Source organism: Gekko japonicus, unplaced genomic scaffold (genome assembly GCF_001447785.1).
Source record: "Gekko japonicus isolate JY-2015 unplaced genomic scaffold, Gekko_japonicus_V1.1 scaffold2194, whole genome shotgun sequence".
Classification (NCBI taxonomy): domain Eukaryota; kingdom Metazoa; phylum Chordata; class Lepidosauria; order Squamata; family Gekkonidae; genus Gekko; species Gekko japonicus.
Window position 1 is genome coordinate 164,873 of NW_015166486.1, and position 19,948 is coordinate 184,820.

At 51.0% G+C, this 19,948-nt stretch overlaps 1 protein-coding gene across 1 annotated transcript in view; it reads left to right on the forward strand.

Annotated features, from left to right (window-relative positions):
• Positions 1-19,948, forward strand: part of ULK2 (unc-51 like autophagy activating kinase 2) — an 83,238-nt gene that overhangs the window by 53,298 nt on the left and 9,992 nt on the right. The window contains exons 15-23 of the mRNA XM_015412156.1: positions 1,646-1,783; positions 1,908-1,927; positions 2,257-2,337; positions 6,965-7,245; positions 7,847-8,046; positions 13,357-13,466; positions 14,830-14,982; positions 16,257-16,465; positions 19,445-19,623. Of these exons, the coding sequence (XP_015267642.1) occupies positions 1,646-1,783; positions 1,908-1,927; positions 2,257-2,337; positions 6,965-7,245; positions 7,847-8,046; positions 13,357-13,466; positions 14,830-14,982; positions 16,257-16,465; positions 19,445-19,623 (1,371 nt within the window). The remainder of the gene's footprint in view (positions 1-1,645; positions 1,784-1,907; positions 1,928-2,256; positions 2,338-6,964; positions 7,246-7,846; positions 8,047-13,356; positions 13,467-14,829; positions 14,983-16,256; positions 16,466-19,444; positions 19,624-19,948) is intronic.

The window sequence follows — 19,948 nt, forward strand, 5'->3', positions numbered from 1 at the left end:
ACCTCCTAGGGCAGTGAATCCCTCTTTGGGTGAAGAAGGGACTTCCTTTTGTCTGTTCTAACCCGACCGCTCAGCAATCCCATTGAGTGCCCCACAAGTTCTTGTCTTGTGAGTTCTTGTATTGTACAAGCTGACTCTTGTTCCCTTAGGAAGAGGAGCAGGGCACAGTGACAAGACAAAGTAGGTCCATGGGCTTAAATTGTTCTTTTGGCCCTTTTGTAGCAAGGGTATCTTGCTGCTGAAACTTTCTGAAGTAGGGGGTTTCACTCATCCTTGATCAAGCAGTGCTAAGGAGCATTTTCCCAGGCGTCGCTCAAAAACTCCCCCCCCCAATCCCAACACTGGAGCAGCTCGGAGCGCTTGGAGCTGTCGATGGCTGGACTGACCTGTACAGCTTTGCCAAGAAGGGAGGAGAGGGAGGTCTTTAAGCAGCTCCGTACCAGATGAGGGGGACACTGCACAGGAGGGAGTGTGCCATCCTACCCCTGCATGCAGACTGCAGAGGCTTCTGCCGGAAAGTGAGTGCCGAGTCGGAGGGTCCTCCGGAAGATCTCTTTGTATATTCTTGGAGGCTCCGGACGGGTCTTTGGGAGACGTGTTTGGCGAAGTGAAGAAGAGGGATTCTTTTTCAATAATAGCCGAATGATTCTGGGGAGAACTTGTGAGCAGCGACCCATCCGCTTGTGAATTTAGATTCAAGGCATTTTTCACATTTTTGTGTCCTCCCCCGTTCCTTCACAGTTTCCCCTCCTGCCAGTCTACTCTGTGAGGAAAGTTGAGCCAGGGGTGGTTCGCCGAAAGCCACTTGGGCTTTGACTTCCGTCTTCCATGCCCCAGGCCCCGCAGTCTTTCTCCCTGTGGCATCAGAACCCTGATGCTCCTGGCCTTTTGGGGCCGAGGACGCCGCTTCCCCGCTTCCACCCCTACAGTGCAGGTTCACTTAGCGCATCACCCCAGTACTTATTTCCCATTGTGCGCACGTGCAGAGGTGCTCGGTGGGTGTTCATGTTCAGATGGCAAGCCCCAGAGTATGAGAGCCCCAAAGGGAGAGTTTGACCGGCTGATGGACTCGTCCCACTTGACTGAAAGCCGCGATTTTCTCTGTTGCTCAGGTGTGGTTCTCGGGCTGGTTTATTGACAGTCAGGGAGCCGCTTGCATAAGCTGTGTTCTTTCTCAATCCCCCGTCCCCTCTGTGGCTTGAACAAACAAACGGAGGGGGCCGGCCATCCTTGCCCTCGAACTTCCTGTTCTCTTTCCGCAGTGGGTTTTCTGAGAATGACTTTGTTTTGAAACGTTAGAGGGCTGGAGGGGCGGGGGCTGCCCGCCTTGGGGGAAGGCGGGGAGGGACCTGCCTCGGTTCAGCTGACCTGCTTTCCCGAGCTGCGGGATTGATTCTCCCAGCCAAGGCCGAAGTCCCCGGGTGCTCTTTGTGCGGGAAGGTCGCTGGCAGCTCTCCTTGTCCTCCGTCTCGCTTGGTGAGCAAGGCGGCTGGGAGCTGTCCAAGTGGTGCTCTGCACTGCAGAGTCCCGGGGCCCCCTTCGCCTCTTCCTGGGGTTCCCAGTAACTCCGGACAATGGTGCAGATTGGAGAGCAGCCGCTTCCCAGCCCGCATTGGTTTCCCCTCTCGCTGACTTGTGCCCTCAGGCAGTGCCAGCCCCCGGTCTCCCCCCGCAGCGAGACGGCGCCCATCCCGGTTCCCACCCAGCTGCGCAATTACCAGCGCATCGAGCAGAACCTGACCTCTGCCGCCAGCCCCGTCTCAAATCCTCACGGGTCACCAAGGTAAGATACGCAAGCCCTTCCTTTGTGTGCGCTCTGTCTCCTCGTCGGTTCAGCTCCTGAAAAGATAGGGTAGGGGCAATGGATGTTTCCCCCACTTTGCTTGTGTGCTGCAGAATTACGCGAGCGTGACTGGAAGCTCTGCAGGTCAGTAGCCAGAAACCCGAGGGGGGGGGGTGTCTAAAGGATACATGGGGTGGGGGAGGTCAGGCCAAACAGCAGAAACATGGTGCATCTGAATCCTTGTATCTGAAGTTTTTTAAGGTATAACATTTTAATCTAAGCAAGAGTGTTAAGTGCCTATCAGCCATCCCAAGAGCGTCGGAGGCGCGGCGTCACTTAAGAAAGCCACATAATGATTAAAACGTTGCTGTAGTAAGACAGCAGTGAGGATTTTGTATGTTTTATCGAGCGTTCCATAAGTAAGAGAAAATCACTGCATATCCCTGGGGTTTTTTTCCCTGGCTTTTCCTCAGTTGGCACCATACCGGAGCAACTTGGACACTGCTGCTGTGGACAGCCGCAAGGACACGAAGCCAGGAGCCGGAACTCCTCAGGTGAGCAGACTTCAAGGACTGTGATGCAGTCCCAGTGGTCTTCAGGAAAGCCTAAAGCCCTCCACCCGCAATATGGAGATTGTAATTCCAGCCCACCTGACGGGGTTGGTGCAAGGACGGCATTAGAAGGCTGTGTGAAACGCTTCCCACTCTTCTGAGTGCAATTTTAAGTGTCGGGTACTATTATTGAATGATCAAGTAAAAGTCCGAACCCCCCTGGATCTAGGCAAACTTTAGCCTCATTTTTACAGGTGGAATTATTGGTGGAATTATTGAGGTTTCTAGAAGGCTGCGGTGGCTCAAGTGGTTAAGACGCTGAACTGCAGACCGGAAGGTCGGTAGTTCAGCAGTTTGAGACCCAAGTGCTGCATGACGGAGTGAGCTCCCATCTCTGGTCCCAGCTCCTCCCAACCTAGCAGTTCGAAAGCAAGAAATTGCAAGTAGATAAACTTCGGTGGGAAGGTAACAGCGTTCCGTGCGCCTCGGCGTCTACCCATGCTGGCCACATGACCATGGAAACTTCTTCGGCTTGGAAACGGAGATGAGCGCCACATTCCTAGAGTCCGATTCGACTGGCTTTCGATCAAGGGAAACCTTTACCTAGAAGGCTCATCCAAAGAGGTTCGCGTGGCAAATAATTGCATCAGTTGACACCTTGAGAGAGAGAGAGAGAGAGAGACTTCTGAGCTCTCTGTCAAATGGGAGAAGCGTTTCCTGGTTCTGCCGGTACGCTTAGCAGCCGTCTCACAAATTTAGAGGCTGGTGTTCAAAATAGACAGGGTGCCACAAGATCCACGAACAGGCCCCTCAAGCAAAATGCTAATAGAAGCTGTACGTGGGCCTGAGTCGGATTACACCGTATGGAGAAGGTGTTTGGTTACAGCACTCATTAGCAGCTAGAGGCTGGTGTTCAAAATAGACAGGGTGCCACAAGATCCACGAACAGGCCCCTCAAGCAAAATGCTAATAGAAGCTGTACGTGGGCCTGAGTCGGATTACACCGTATGGAGAAGGTGTTTGGTTACAGCACTCATTAGCAGCTTTGTTGATTGAAACTCTTGTGTGTGTTTTTTTTTATTCCCTTTGAAGGCTAATGGCGGCACTGGTGGGGAGGGAGATGGCAGTGGGGTCGACAGGGGAAACTTCACAGTGGGAAAGGGTGAAACGTCCTCCTTTTTTGGGCCCACGTTGCTTCTGGTAGTGTTCGCTGCAAAGATCTGATCACGGTCCTCCCGCTGTCTTGTCTAGTTCGATGGGGGGGCCTGCCTTTTTGAGGACAAGGCGGTGTCTTTCTGTTGGCTGCATGGTCCACCTTAAAAGAAAAACAACTTGTGGGAGCCCGTATTGGATCAGTTCCCATAGCTCTAAACTTTCAAACACACTGAGAAAATGACACTGGCCCAAATACTTGGCGCATGTGCGCAGTTTTCTTAGAACTGCTTGCTTCCAGGGCGGACGGCGCACAGCCAAAGCTGTGACCTTGAATGGCTCCCTTGGATTCTTGTGTCCTTTTGCTGATAGCACATGGGAAGTTCTGCTGTAGACCTTCTGCAATTCTGCCGTCATCTGTTGTGGCTCAGAAAAAAAATCTCTCCAGTGCATGGTGTTTGGAGGGGTGGGGAGGGAGGGTGTCCCTTTCTTTTGCAGTCATTTTGTGCAATTTGCGGTGAAGTAATAGAAATGAAAGAGACCCCAATGCTACCTCTCTGTGCAGCCGTAATAGGTGCTTTTTCTGGGTGTGTGCATCACCTCTGGGGCCGACCCACCGCAGTAGAGATTGTGTTGTGAGCCACAGTTGTGGCTGGGAAAGGATTTGAGGCAGGGGAAAGAGGCGCTTCCTTTATAATGCTTGCGGAAGTGTGCCTGGCCACGAAAGCTTATGCCCAGAATTCAGCTTTGTTGGTCTTCAAGGTGCCACCCACCTGAGTCTATCTTTGTAATGCCTAAGAGTCCAGGAGCACCTTAAAGACTAACAGAAATTTGTGGCAGGGTATGAGCTCTGTCCTGAGTCACAGCTCACTTCTTCAGTTATCTGAAGAAGTGAGCAGTGACTCGGGAAAGCTCATACCCTGCCCCCAAATGTGTGCATCACCTCTGGGGCCGACCCACCGCAGTAGAGATTGTGTTGTGAGCCACAGTTGTGGCTGGGAAAGGATTTGAGGCAGGGGAAAGAGGCCCTTCCTTTATAATGCTTGCGGAAGTGTGCCTGGCCACGAAAGCTTATGCCCAGAATTCAGCTTTGTTGGTCTTCAAGGTGCCACCCACCTGAGTCTATCTTTGTAATGCCTAAGAGTCCAGGAGCACCTTAAAGACTAACAGAAATTTGTGGTAGGGTATGAGCTGTCCTGAGTCACAGCTCACTTCTTCAGTTATCTGAAGAAGTGAGCAGTGACTCGGGAAAGCTCATACCCTGCCGCAAATTGTGTTAGTCTTTAAGGTGCTCCTGGTCTCTTTGTCTGTCTGTAGCAGTTTACTGCGGTGGCTCAAGTGGTTAAGACGCTGAACTGCAGACCGGAAGGTCGGTAGTTCCGCAGTCCTAGACCCGAGTGTGCCACAAGATGAAGTGAGCTCCCGTCTCTGGCCCCAGCTCCTGCCAACCTAGCAGTTTGAAAGCAAGAAATTGCAAGTAGATAAATAGGTACCGCTTTGGTGGGAAGGTAACAGCACTCCTTGGCATCTAGTCGTGCCGGCCAGATGACCACGGAAACGTCTGTGGGCAGTGCTGGCTCTTCGGCTCAGAAACGGAGATGAGCACTGCATCCCTAGAGTCGGATTCGACTGGCTTTCGAGCAAGGGAAACCTTTACCTAGCAGTAGAAAAGAATAACATGGCTAGCCATCTTGATCTTTATAATGCTTATATGCTTTATGAACTGCTGACCAGGTCAAAAAAGAGTGGCTGACTTACACTCATGTGAAGGGGGGCGGATACGGAAGGCACGGCTTAGTCTTGCAGAATGACCAAAAAGTGTCCAGCTTTGTAAGGGTGTTGTGAAGGTGAGCCGAAGTCATGTTCCCAGCGTGCTTTGAATAAAGTTAAATTCCCATGCTGAGACAATCCAGATTCCACACCAAGGAAAGCTGGACTCTGCGACTGGGGTACGTTTTTTGCAAATGGAGCCACTTTATAAGGTTTATCTTATTTACTTCATTGATACCTTCTCAGTGGGGAACCCACAGGGCTTCCATCATTCTGCTCTCCTCTGTTTTATCCTCACAACAACCCTGTGAGGTAGGCTGGGCTTGAGGATACGTGACTGGCCCAAGAGCCACCCAGCAAGCTTCCGTGGCAGAGTAGGGATCCAAACCTGGGGGTCTCCAAGAGCCTCTTTGTGAAGCACCTTCACCAGCACTAGAAAAATACTCGCTCAGCCATCTGGCTGGCTTCTCAGGTATTGTCAGGTGCACTCCTCCGAGTCAATGCTCCCTCTAAGCTGTGGAGTCTTGTGAGCAAAAATTCGACTCTGTGAGCTACTGGCATTAAAGTTGTGAGCGAGCAATTTGGCTGCTGCATAGATTAGTTGGCTCTGGAGCCATCCTTCCCGAGCTAAGACAAAAATCTGTGAGCCGGAGGCTAAAAAACTGTGAGCTAGCTCACACTAACTCAGCTTAGAGGGAACACTGCTCCAAGTATATCTCAGAGGGATGGATTTTGTGCCCAGTCCTGCATTCTCTGGGTGTTCTTTGCTTCCTTCACGCATATGCAAATAGAAGCCTGGCTACACGAGTGTTTCATTTGGGAAATAGTAAAAAGCCCAATAGCACCTCTAAGACTAACAAACTTTATTGTAGCATGAGCTTTTGAGAAGCACAGCTCTGTTCATCAGATGCATGGGAAGGGTATGCAGAAACTGGCCAGAGGTATGTAGGTGGTAAGGGGAGTATCAGTCGGTGGGTTTCCGGTATAAGGTGGTATTTATCTGTCCATCATGTAGTTGTACAGTGGTGTCCAGAAAGTGTACCTTTTGTGTAGAGTGGTCCAGGCTCAGGTTGATGGTGGGGTGAAGGTTGCTGAAGTCCTGGTGAACTCACTCAAGGGCTTCCTTCCCCTGAGTCCAAATGGTGAAGATGTCATCCAAGAACCTTAAATACAGGAATGGTTTTAGTGGATGGGAGCTGAGGAAGTCTGCAATGACCATGTGTGCATACTGTGGTGCCATATGTGTGCTCATGGCTGTGCCGTCGACCTGTAGATATAGGTTGTCGCCAAATATGAAGTAATCGTAAGTCAGTGGCAATATGTGCTGTGGTTTTGTCCGGAATGATATTCCTGATGGCTTGCATTCCATCTGCATATGGGAAGCTGGTGTACAGAGCCTCAACGTGCACAGTTGCTAGGATGATGTTGTCCGGGAGGTTGTCAATGGGCTGCCTTTTCCTGAGAAAGTCAGCAGAGTCTTGTAAATAGCTGGGTGTGCTGATGGCCTAGGGCCTGAGGACAGAGTCTTTAATTCATTTGGGAAAGCCCTGGAGGAAAAGAGCCGGTGTGTGTGTGTGTGTGTGTGTGTGTGTGTGTGTGTGTGTGTGTGTGTTCTAGTGCTGTAACTGCTCTCTAGGAAGCCAAATTCAAAGGGTCTTGGAAGGGAGAGTCTCGCCGGGTGTCGCCTTCCTGCTCCCTCTCCCTCCAGGCTCCCCGGCCCCACAGTCTCAGTCTCCACAGTCCCTCCTGCTAGGAGCCCGGCTGCAGAGCACACCAACCCTGACGGACATTTACCAAAACAAGCAGAAGCTTCGGAAGCAGCACTCGGACCCCGTCTGCCCATCGTACGCCGGCTACAGCCACTCCCCGCAGCCCACCCGGCCAGTCAGCCTGGGGACATCGCCCACCAAGCACATGGGCTCCTCGCCCCGGAGCTCCGACTGGCTCTTCAAGACCCCCCTGCCCACTATCATCGGCTCTCCCACAAAGGTGAGGAGGGGGACCCGGGCGGGATGGACTCGGTTGCAGCTCTGGGGCTTCAGAGCAACGCCAAGACCGGCTCTCTTGGACATGGTTTAAAAGATCAGGAAAGGCCACGGGGACACATCCTCTCTTCTCAGAGTGACACCCCACCCACCCCCCGCCATGGTTGAGGGATGCATTAAGGCCAATGGCAACAGAGTTGGAGGCTAAACAAGTCCTCACACCAGTTCACTGGAAAAAGCAGTTAACTAAAATAAAAGTTAGAGGCACCCAATTCAGTTTGATGTAGTGGTTAAGAGCCAGTTTGGTGTAGTGGTTAAGTGTGCAGACTCTAATCTGGGAGAACCGGGTTTGGTTCCCCACTCCTCCACTTGCAGCTGCTGGATGAACTTGGGCAAGCCATAGCTCTGATAAGAGCTGTTCTTGAAGAAAGAGCAGTTTCTGTCAGAGCTCTCTCAGCCCCGCCTACCTCACAGGGTGTCTGCTGTGGGGAGGGGGAGGGAAAGGAGTTTGTAAGCCGCTCTGAGACTCCCTTGGGTAGTGAAGGGCAGGGTATAAATCCAATCCCCCCCCCCAATCCTCCTCCTCATTATTATTATTATTTTAGGCAACTGCACCTTTCAAGATCCCAAAAACCCAAGCCTCCTCAAACTTGGTGGGCCTGGTCAGCCGGCAGGGGTCCGCAGCAGACGCCCCGTTGCAGCAGCTGAAGGACGCGAGTGAGATGCGGGACTTCTCTCATTTCCACTTGACCCCAGGAACCGAGAGGCAGGCAGCAGAACAGCACGGCAAGGCTCTCTTCGGCAGGTAGCGATCGACCTCCCTTTTGTTCAACATTGCCTCGTAAGCAGGGAAGCCACTTGCAGGAAGACTGCCGTGCCCTGAGACACCCCACCCACCATGCCCAAGGCAGCATCTGCTCTCTGCAAAGCTAGCCTGGCATACTGGCTAAGAACTGTGAGCTGGAAGGCCCCCAAAGTCCTGAAGCACCTTCGGCAATGCTTTTTAGCTGGGTGCGTCTTCCAAGGATTGTCTCTTTTGCTGGCTGTCTTCAAACAAACAGGAGGTCCTGTTTGCATCAGTGGCACAAGAAAAGGCCCAAGTGGATTATGGTCTCTCTGGTTTTTGCTGCGGCCTGGTCTGGTGCATCTAAATATAACCCTTGCTTCCTGGTAGAGCTTTCCCACGGTGCTCTGCAGTTCCCATTTGTGTTTCCAGTTTGCATTTCATTTTCTCACACGCAGGCAGCTGCTTTCAAACTGCTGCAAGCACAACTGGGTTTTGTGGCTTTATACTGTTCTTTTAGTTTTGTCTCTGTCTGTCTGTCTCTCTCTCTGTCTGTGTCTCCGTCTACTGAGAAGTACCTAGCAATACCTCTGGCTGAGAAGGTCTCTCCAGTTAGCTCTAGGCTGATAGTCAGAAAGATGCCAGGCAGTTGTTCGTTAGGAGTAACTACCTGGGATCTGCAGCCCACCTCTGTTCATGTTCATATCCAACCTGCATTGTTGGAGACTTGCCAAGAAATGTGCAGCCCACCAGAGCTCCTGCTTTCCCCGCCAGTTGAGCAGCTAGCAGGCGGCCACAATCCAGGGCTGCTAGGCTGGAAATGAAGATGGTGGTTTACACGGAGTCAGGCCATGGCTCCATTTTGCTCAGTGTTGTCTTAGGATCTTGGGCAGAGAAAGGTCTAGCCCAGCACTTATCAGTACCCAGAGGTGCCGGGCATTGAACCTGGGACCTTTTGTATGCTGTACAGATGCTCTGCTGCTGATTCGCACCCCGTTCCAGTTTGATAGGTCACAGCCTGTATAGGCCTGGTTCACACTAACGGCGTTCAACTCTGATTTCCAGAAGCACGTTGAGGATCCTGTTTCTTAAGTGAGCGGGTGGCAGGAAGGGGGTGTTGCGTTGTGCGTGGTCCTGGAAGTCTGAGCCGCCAGTCGCCGTACTGCCTGCACTACCAACAACAGCCTACAGGGGCCCCGCGCCTAGATCAGAAGCGGTGGAGCCATGGTTTTAATACACCGGGGAGGGAACTAGCTTCAGACTACGGGCAAGCCAGAGGGTTCCCGCACCCTCTTGACCCGTACTGGTCTCTGGCTTCTGGCCTCTTAGGCACACAGCTCTTCTACCGCCTCCCTCTCTCTTGCGCGGCAGTCCAGTTTGCTGTAGCCAGCCCAGTTCAGTCCTCCTCAGCTAGTGCCTCGCCTCCCTTTTATTACTCCCCAGCTCCTTTCCCCCCCCCTCCTGGCTGGCCCCGCCCTCCTGTAAAGGGCTAGACGCCGCTACGCCCGGGCTCGCCCTTCCCCCTGCTTCCGGTGCTGGCGTTCCCCGGTCCGTCTGCGGTCCTCCCTTCTCCGACACCGCAGACATCCGCATCTCCCGGGGGCTGGCTCTGACTCGTCCTGGGCTCCCTCCTCCGGGTCGCAGCTCCCCTACGATGCCACTCGCCTCGGTCGTCTTCCCCACTCCCCCGCCGCCCCCCTCCCTGGTAAGTGCTGTCGGCGTGACGGGGGACGTCCGATCAGTCAAGCCGAGTGCTGCCTCGTCCTCCGGTGAATCTCTCTGCGGGCTGGGGACGCCTTGTGGGTTGGGGAAGTCCCAGTCACAACCGGGACTGGGGGCCTCCTTGGGCTGTGCTAGCACCGAAACCAGATGCCCTGAAAAGAAAGGCAGGGCAGCCTGGATTTTGAGCATGCTAACGCAGTACTTGAGGAGTAGACGTGGGATCACATGGGGGAGAGTTAGAATTACCACTGCAGACTCCATCCCAAGAGGTCAGGGGGGAGGCATCCGGACACCAGCATTCATCCTGCACAGGTTGTATGCAAGTGAAGGGGAATCCTCTTAACGTGTCCAGAATCCCAAGAAAACATTTTCCTGATTTGATTTGTTTGGATATTTGTCCCCTGTCCCTGGCGGAGGGCAAAGCCGCTTGCCGTGTCATTCTCCCCTCCTCTGTTTTGTCCTCACAACACCCCTCTGAGGCCGGTTAGGCTGAGAGAGAATCCCTGGCCCAGGATCACCAGGCAAGCATCCACGGCAGACGAGGGACCTGTCACTAGATAATAATCTAGCAGTCCAGAACGCAGCTGCCAGGTCTCTGACCAGAACATCATGGACAGCTTATATTACTCATAAGAACATAAGAGAAGCCAATTTGGATCAGGCCAATGGCCCATCTAGTCTAACACTCAGTCACACAGTGGCCTAAAATACCAGGTGCCATCAGGAGGTCCAGCAGTGGGGCCAGGACACTAGGAGCCCTCCCACTGCCCCCCCCCAAGCTCCAAGAAAACAGAGCATCGCTTGCCTCAGAATGAGAGTTCCTATCTATACCTTGTAGCCACTGTTCCCTCTAAGCTGAGTTCGTGTGAGCTAGCTCACAGTTTTTGAGCCTCCTGCTCACATATTTTCGTCAGCGCAGGAAGGATACCTCCAGAGCAAGCTAATTTATGCAGCAGCCAAATTGCTCGCTCACAACTTTAATGCCAGTAGCTTGCAAAGTAGAATGTTTGCTCACAAGACTCCACAGCTTAGAGGGAGCATTGCTTGTGGCTAATAGCCACTGATGGACTTCTGCTCCATGTGCTTATCTAATTCCCTCTTGAAGCCGTCCATGCTTGTAGCCGCCACCACCTCCTGTGGCAGTGAATTCCGTGTGTTAATCACTCTTTGGGTGAACAAGGACTTCCTTTTATCTGTTCTAACCAGACCGCTCAGCAATTTCATGGAGTGCCCACGAGTTCTTGTATTGTGAGAAAGGGAGAAAAGGGCTTCTTTCTCAACCTGTTCTATCCCATGGATAAATCTTATAAACCTTGATCATGCATAATCTTATAAACCTCGTGTTGTTACTCTAATTCTGCGGCAGCTGCACTGGCTAACAGTTTCTGGATCCAATTCAAGGTGTTGCTGTTAACCTTTAAAGCCCTTCACAGTCTGGTTACCTTCACACCTACAGGACCACCCTCCCCTGCTCCCTTGGGTCACCTTTTAAGGGCCTCTTGCAGGTGCCTTTGATGGCTTGGTTAGCTGTCACCAGGGCAGGGCCTTCTCAGTCATGGCCCCTTCCTTGTGAAATGCACTCCTGGATGACACCTGTGCCCTGCTGGACTTGTTTAGTTTCCGCAGGACATGCAAGGCCAAATTGTTTAGGTTGGCCTGTGGAGGGTCATCCACATGCTTGGGTTGTTTTTATTAGCAGTATGGTGCTATCCACATATTTTAATAATTAAATATTTTAATGTTAATTTTATATTAGTTATTGGTTTTATGTTGTTTTTTTTTACCTGTTTCTATGGTTTTAATGCTGTAAGTCTCCGTGAGGCCCTTTGGGTGAGCAGCAACTTAAAAAAATCTAATGAACAAATTAATAAATGAAAGTTTATTAGCTATACTATTTTTTGTAATGCCTTTAGCAGGGTTCCTGCCTAGAGCCCTTAGGTTGGGGTAGATTAGAACTTTTTAAAAATGTCAACCCTTCTGTGAAGAAAAGAGGCCATGCCTGTCCCAGTGGGGCAGAAGCGGACTGTTCCTGAGAGAGCCGCTGCTGAAAGCTTCCTCCTAATCCTCACTGCTTGGCCTGTCCTGTTGTGGGTCTTTAGAGCGCTGTTATCCTGCTGATTCTTTATGGGGGAGGAAAGAAGAAGACAGAACAGGCAACTGGATTCCAGTCTGGTAGCACCTTAGGGACCGACAAGATTGGGTGGTGGTGGGGGGTATGAATTTTTGTGAGTCAAAGCTACCTTTGTCAGATCACCAATGTCAGCGTCTGACAAAAGTAGAAAAGAGCCAGAGTCCAGGAGCACCTTAAAAGACGAACGAAATTTGTGGCAGGCCATGAGTTTTTGTGAGGCACGGCTCGCTTCTTCCAGAACAGCTGTCCCTGAAGAAGCGAGCAGTGACTCACGAAAGCTCACGGCCTGCCACAAATGTTGTGAGTCTTTCGGGTGCTCCCGGACTCCTGCTCTTTTCTACTGCTACAGACGGACCACTCGTCAGGATTTGACAAAGGGAGCTGTGACTCTCGAGAGCTGGCACCCGGGAAATCTTGTTGGTCTCCAAGTTGCTCCTGGACTGGAGTCCAGCTCTTCTACAGCAGATCAGCATGGCTGCCCTCTGAAATTATGTCCAGGGTAGACAGTGACATGGCCCAACTGGGCCCTCTGCCCAGGGTTCCCCCTGTCCCGTTCCCCTCGTCCCCCCACCCTCACAAGGAGCCATGTCATCTTCCCTCCCCCACCGCCACCGGCCCCCTTTGTATTTTGCCATTTTGAGCTGTGGTGGCTCAAGTGGTTAAGACGCTGAACTGCAGGCTGTGGAAGGTCATTAGTTCAGCAGTTCGAGACCCGGGTGCCGCATGACGGAGGGAGCTCCCGTCTCTAGTTCCAGCTCTTGCAAACCTCGCAGATCTACCACTTTGGTGGGAAGGTAACAGCCTTCCATGCGCCTTGGTGTTTAGTCATGCCGGCCACATGACCACGGAAACGTCTTCGGACAGCGCGGGCTCTTCAGCTTGGAAACGGAGATGAGCACCATAACCCTAGAGTCGGATTCGACTGGCTTTCGAGCAAGGGAACCTTTACCTTTACCTTAAAAAAAATTATTAACAAATTCAACCATAACATATCAACAACAACATAACATAATTACATTATATAGACATATACGTACACAGACTAAAACCTAGATTTGCATTACATATCTTAGCACTAGACCTAAAGCAAGATAAATTCCAGATGTTTTGAAGATATTTTACGTTCCGCAGAGGGATTGTTGTTTACATAACCTATAAAAGGATACCACTTTCCCACAAAATTATTTTTATAACCAGGGGTCTCTATCAGCAATATTTGTGTGGCTATTTTATCCTGAATAACTATATCCCACACTTTCTGGAACCATACTTTAAGTGAGGGTATTTGCCTAGATTTCCATACTTCAGCTAATACAGATTTGCCAGCGACTAGTAGGGGAGAAATGAGATCGTTACGCAAAGGAGAAAAGGAGTGGTCAGGCCAAAAATGTAATAGAATGGATTCAGGAGTTAAAGGAACATCACTGCCTACTATTTCTGGTATTTTGCCATTTCAAGGCCTTTGCTCTTCCGTCTAGATCCGTAAGCACCGGCAAGCTGTCCGATCAGCAAGCGAAGACTGTTCTCGGCGGCCAGCTCTACCAGGGCAGCACAGACAGCCTTAATACTGAACGGCCGATGGACACAGGTAAGGAAACGGATCACCAGAACTCTCCATGCATCCAGGCATTGGCTGAGGCGGACAGGGAAGCGTACTTGTTCAGTTTATGCCCATCCTACCAGCCGTTCTTGGCCCGTCCCTGCTTGTTCACCCTGCCGGAATCAGCGCCGGCAGGACAACTGTGGGCGTATGTGGCAGATGTTGTGCTTTCAGCTCACGAGAAGGGGAGCTGGCTATTTACTTGCTTTCCGTATGCACGTGATGGACCAAAACGGTGTGGGAACTTCAGGCTTGGGTGCAGCTGCCAGCATACTGCAGATCAAAATTGTCACAATTTATACAGTGCCATCAGTGTCCGTGGCACGGCAGCATTTCACAAGCAAGCAGCTTGCGCACCCAAGGAGCTTACAGTCTGGTGGAGGGAGTGCCAAGTGTAGTGAGGGAAGAATGTGAGTCAACGCAGGTGCACATACGACAGTTTGGCATCTCCTCTAGGGTTGGCTCTTGAAGGCTGCCCGGTTCTCGAGGGACGGTGGGGTGCCAGAAGTCTTATTTCCCCACCAAGCAGCTGAGCTTTGTAATAACAGCTGGCTTCAGGTAACGGGGGTTTCCCAGTTATAGACCACCTGCATTCTGGTGTAGTGTTGTGTGTCTTGGTAAGTATGCTTAGCAGATGACCTGCCGGTAACCTTCCAAATTAAAAACCGAGATTTGAACATGTATTTGGGGATTATCTCGACGGCGTGTTACTTGAAAATGTTCCTTTTCATTAAGAGCAGAATCGTAAGCAAACGTTTTACTGTGCCTAGGTTCAAAATTTAATGCGATCAGATTTAAATGAGCGAGAACCAGTGTGGTGTCGCAGTTAGGGTGTCGGACTAGGATCTGGGATCCCCAGGTTCAAATCCCCGCTCTACAGTGGAAGCTCTTCAGGTGACCTTGGACGAGTCACATGCCTACACTCCGCCTTGCCTACTTCACAGGCTGGAGGCTGAGAGAGGGGAGAATGATGTTATAAGTTGCTCTGGGTCCCCGTCAGGGAGAAACGCAGGGGTATAAGTAGTGAAACCAAGAAATTAAATTAAATTTAGTGGGATTGGTAAGGGCCAGGGAGTGTTGCACTGCACCAGGAACCATCCATTAAAAAAATCACTGGCTGGCCGCCTGCCCCTGGGTTAAGCGAGAGGCTTTCCAGAAGAAGTGAGTAAAGGAAAAGGCAGTAAGAGGAATGTACAACCAGTGAGGGTCACAGGTGCTGAGGAAGGTTCGCTGTGCTGGCTGACCCTCGGTGGGCCTGATCCTTGCCCTCCCCGACTCACCCCGTGCTCAGCTTCAGCTTCACTTGGGAATCTGCAAGCCAGTTTCACAAGGACAGGTTGTTCCTCCGCAGCTCCTCCGGGGGCCTGTGGCCTCGCAGCAGTGACTCCTTCCATGGGGGCCGGGACCTGCTCAAGAGCCGTGATGTTCACCGTGGGATCCCCTCCAAACAGCTCCACTCCTCCCACCTGCACCCACATGGTCCTCAGAGCCAGGACGACGTCAGGTGAGGCTTCGATAGCCTGGAGCCAGAACCGTGCCTGTTGTGCAGTGAGGTGACGCGAGGTCAAGAGAAGTCGCCCCGACTCTCCCTCGTGTGCATCTCCAGTGTTTGAAGGAAGGCGGATTAACATGCCCCATTCTTAGACTTTGCTGATAACTGGGGTGTGTTAAACAGCAGCACGTAACACAGGGTGCTTGCCGACACCTTTCCTGGTGCCCACCTGGTGTTTTTAGAAAGTGAATGGGGCCAGGCTTTTGCCCTGCAACGCTTCTGATTGGCTATTGGAGATTCGTTGGGCTGTGCAGGGTTTTTTAAAAAAATGTTGCATTGGCAGCAGCTGCCACCACGACACGAGGATCTACCCTGTTGCTTAAGCTGTGGCAATCATTCTGTAGGTGGCTCCAGCTCCCGTGGCAAGCCAGTGTGTTGCTTCACCTACCGTGCCGTGTCAGAATTCCAAATGTGCTTGCAGGCTCAAAAAGGTTGGGGACCCCTGATATAACCAAATGTGAGCTCTCTGTGTGTTGCAGAAGTGCCCTGACAGCTTCAGTTCACCATCAGCGAAGTCCTAGCATCCTGGTTTTATTCAGGGTTGGGTCCTAGGGTACTTTTCCACTGGTGGTAGCTGGTGACCCTTCCCTGCGGTAGAAGATTCTCTCGTCTTGGTGGAAGACACCTTGCATCGGGGACAGCAGCAGCATTAAATGGGGGTGTAGGGATCCAGCTGTTAATCTGGGTCCTTCACCATGCTGGTAGGTAAAACCTCTTGCCAGCAGGAAGACACAGACTTGAGGCCAACCGTGGGATCAGATTAACTCCAACCCTAATGTACATTTCTCCAGGGCTGCATTTGTGAGCAGAAGTCCTTGTTGAGTCCTGCAACTGAGAGCCCATTTGATGTAGAGTTTAGGAACGGTGGGTTCTAATGCCGAGAACCGGGTTTGATTCTCCACTCCTCCACATGTAGCCAGCTGGGTGACCTTGGATCAGTTCTCTCAAGAGCAGTCCTCGAGAGAGCTCTCTCAGCCCCACCTACCTCACAGGGTGTCTGTTGTGGACAGGGGAAGGGAAGGCGATCGTAAGCCACTCTGAGACTCCAAGAAAAGGGTGGGGTATAAATCCGACTCTTTTTCATGTGCAGACCTTTCCTGGCTGGCAGTTGATATTGCCTTGTGCTACTGGATTTCAGTCCAAGGCCATGAGCCAGACCAGTCTCTTAGACTGACATACAGATCTTTGTCTTTTTTTTCCCTTTCCACCACCCTCCCCTGCGCCAGTTGGCTCCAACAGTTCTGGAGGGTCTCTCTGTTCGACCAGCGGCCGCATCCACATGGGGTCTCCACCTGGGGCCTATATGGGCTCATCTCCTCCTGGACCAGAGGCAGCTCCGTGCCTGAAGTACATGCCTTATGGCACTTCGCCACCCAGTTTAGAGGGCTTTATCACGTTCGAAGCCCCCGAGCTACCGGAAGAAACTTTGATGGAGGTACAGAAGGGCATGAGAAAGAGTTCGTTTGACTGTTTTGTTTTCAGTTCTGATAAAATCTGCCTTGGAAAAGTTGTGGGCTGGGTCTCCCGGGCCACAGAATCTGGACTTTTGTTTCATCAGCTGCCTTGCGCTTGTAAGGAAATAAAAAGAGAACAGATTGGGAAAAGATGGTAAGCAACCAAATCTTCCCAAGAAGGATGTAAAGAATCCCAAATTTTAATGTCTGTATTCCCAGCTGACAGCAGTCTGTGTTGGGAAGAGCATTTCTCCCCACCCCCCCCACCCCAAGGACAGAGCTTTTCTGCCTGCTCAGTGCTGCCTCCTGGCGGCTGAAGCCCAGAAATGTGTGATTTAGCCCAGGCCTCAGGAGCTGAGCCTCCAGAGGTCCTAAGAACATAAGAGAAGCCAATGCTGGATCAGCCCAATGGCCCATCCAGTCCAACGCTCTGTCATACAGTGGCCAGAAATACCAGGTGCCATCAGGAGGTCCACCAGTGGGGCCTGGACATTAGAAGCCCTCCCACTGTTGGCCCCCCCCCCCAAGGGCCAAGAATTCAGGGCATCACCTGCCCCAGAGTTCCTATCTATACCTTGTGGCTAATAGCCACCGATGGACCTCTGCTCCATATGTTTATCTAATTCCCTCTTGAAGCCGTCCATGCTTATAGCTGCCACCACCTCCTGTGGCAGTGAGTTCCATGTGTGAATCACTCTTTGGGTGAAGAAGTACTTCCTTTTATCCGTTCTAACCCGACTGCTCAGCAATTTCATTGAGTGCCCACAAGTTCTTGTATTGTCCTGGGAGGTCAAATTGTGTAGCCGAGCTCTTGATATCCTACAAACAGTAGGATTTCCCCGATTTCAGATTTCTGGCTGCAAGAGATGTATGCAGTGGCCAAGGGGCTGCTTTCATCTTATTGTCATGCTGCGATTTTAGATCTGAAACCCACTTTATTGTTGTGTATTGTCGTGTAGTATTGTCGTGCAGGCGAAAAGCAGGAGAAAAAAAATATTTTTTTAATAAATCACAACACTGGCTCGAAAAGTGCTTGTAGAAATACCAAGAAATGTTTATTTGACCCTGTTCACCATCTCCCCAAAATTCTGTCAATGTTTTGTTGCTTTAAAGATGAGGAGCAGCAGGAAAGGGCAGTTATAAATGCCCATTAGCTGTCGTCTGCCTGCTGTGAGGTCCATCCCTCCTCTTAAAAGAGCAGACTTCGGTGCAGAATTTTTAAAGGGCGATGAATGGGTTGTCCCATTAATGTCTTCCCCGTTTGGGAACATTTTAAAACCAATAATAGAGGCATCAGATTGGGGTGTTGTTGTTTTTTTGAAATTCAGTCGAATAAATGAAGTTTTCAAAATGCTTCACAGACATTTAGATTTGAGTCCACTAGCACCTTGGAGAGCTGCAAGGTTTTTTGGGGGTACAAGCTTTCAAGGGTCAAATCTCCCTTCTGGGGTATAAGCTTTCGAGGGTCTCCCTGACAGCTCATCCCCTGGAAATCTTGTGGGTCTCTAAGGTGCTGCTGGACTTGTGTCTAAATGTCTGTGAAGTGCTTCGAAAACTTCACCCTCTGAAACCGTCCTCATGCCCATTGTATCTCTAGCCCTTTGCAGCCTCCCCATGAGGCCGGCTGGACCTATTGTTTGCTATCTGTTAGGCTTGCTGGGGAAAATAGCGGCCTGCCTGAGGACACCCGTTGTGCTTGTGGCTGAGCTGATTTCACAGCTCCCGCTTGCCGCCGTTCTGCTTTGCCGGCGGACTCCCGTGCGGGTCCCTTCCGTCTCAGTGGACAGCCCCAGGGGGACTGGACTGGCAAATCTATTAGATGCTCTCGTATGTCCCTGGAGGAACCCAATTATCCTCCAGCTACTCTCTGGGCATCCTCCGCAAAGCCCATTGGTGGTAGGCAAGAGGAGATATTTCTTTACTCAGCGAATGATGAAATTGTGGGATTCACTGCCAGCGGATCTTGCGATGGCCAAGAGTGTCAATGGCTTTAGGAGAACAGGCCGATACATGGAGGAGAGGTTCATTGGTGGCCACTAAAGGGAACTCGTGCATCCAGTGAGCTGGAAATCGCTGAGTGCCAGTGCTGGGAGGTGACATCAGGGGAAAGCCCCCTGTTTTTTGGCCCTCCAGGTTGCCCACTATGTGACCTACAGGGGCCGCACTTCTGCTTCAGTATGGCTCTTCGTGTAGGCTGCCGGGCAGGATATGACAAGAACAACCACTGTGGAACACAGCACTCGTGCAATAAAGGCAAAAGTGAAAAGTGATATATATACTCAGAGTGTTACTAGAATGCATTATTTCCAATTTTCCAAATAAGATATTCAGTACAAAAATATAGTTATTCCCATCCGGTATCAAAGTGGCATGCAGAAAACCCTCACAAAGGAAAAGGTCCAAGGAAAATCTATAAGTAGAACTAATCAAAATCTGCACAAACGACACAGGGCTTCCGGTTAACTTCCACGTTTCAGCAATCCAGTCCCTTCCTCAGTAGAGAAAAGTGGCAGAGCATCCAACCAACAGTCAGGGTCAAGTATTGTCTATAATGTATAATTCTATGTTGACATTTCCTTTACTGAAGCAGGGACCAGATCTCCAAAACGTGGGAGTTAACCGGAAGCCCCGTCTCATTTGCGCTTTGGACACTGTGCAGATACGGATTAATTGTATTCATACATTTTCCTTCGGCTTTTCCCTTGAGAGGGTTTGCTGTACGCCGCTTTGATACTGGATGGGAATAGCTACATTTTTGTACTGAATGTCTTATATGGAATATTGGAAATAATACATTATAATCACGCTTTGAGTATATATATCACTTTTCACTTTTGCCTTTTTTGCAGTAGTGCCGTATTTCACAGTGGTCGTTCTTGCTGTTAGGATATGGCGGCAGCTGCTGATGGATGGGGAGTGTGGTAGTTAAGCCATCCTGTGCTGCCCTTCTCTTCCCTCAGAGAGAGCACACGGATACCCTGCGCCACCTGAACTTGATGCTGGACTTCACGGAGTGCGTGCTGGACCTGACCGCCATCCGGGGAGGGAACCCAGAGCTGTGCTCCTCCGCCGTCTCTCTGTACCAGATCCAGGAGAGTGTGGTCGTTGATCAGATAAGCCAGCTGAGCAAGGACTGGGGGTAGGTGGCCGCATCATCACCGCCCCGTTTTATTGGTTCGTTTTCATTTATAGTCCCCCTTTCTCACTGGGACTTAGGGTGGATTACAAAATAACATTTGAATGATTGGCAGTATTTGAATATAACAGCAAAGATCCCTAGTAAAACAAAAGGCATTCAGTCCATTGGCAAGTGGGTGGCAAAATACACTAACAATGAATCTAATAGGAAAGATTCCAAGTAGTAAACCTGGCATAATACACTGGGGCTGGGACTGAAGAACTGGAAGGAAAAAACACATGCCTACTAGAGGTCACCTCCCGAGCTGATCCTTTATGTCACCGCT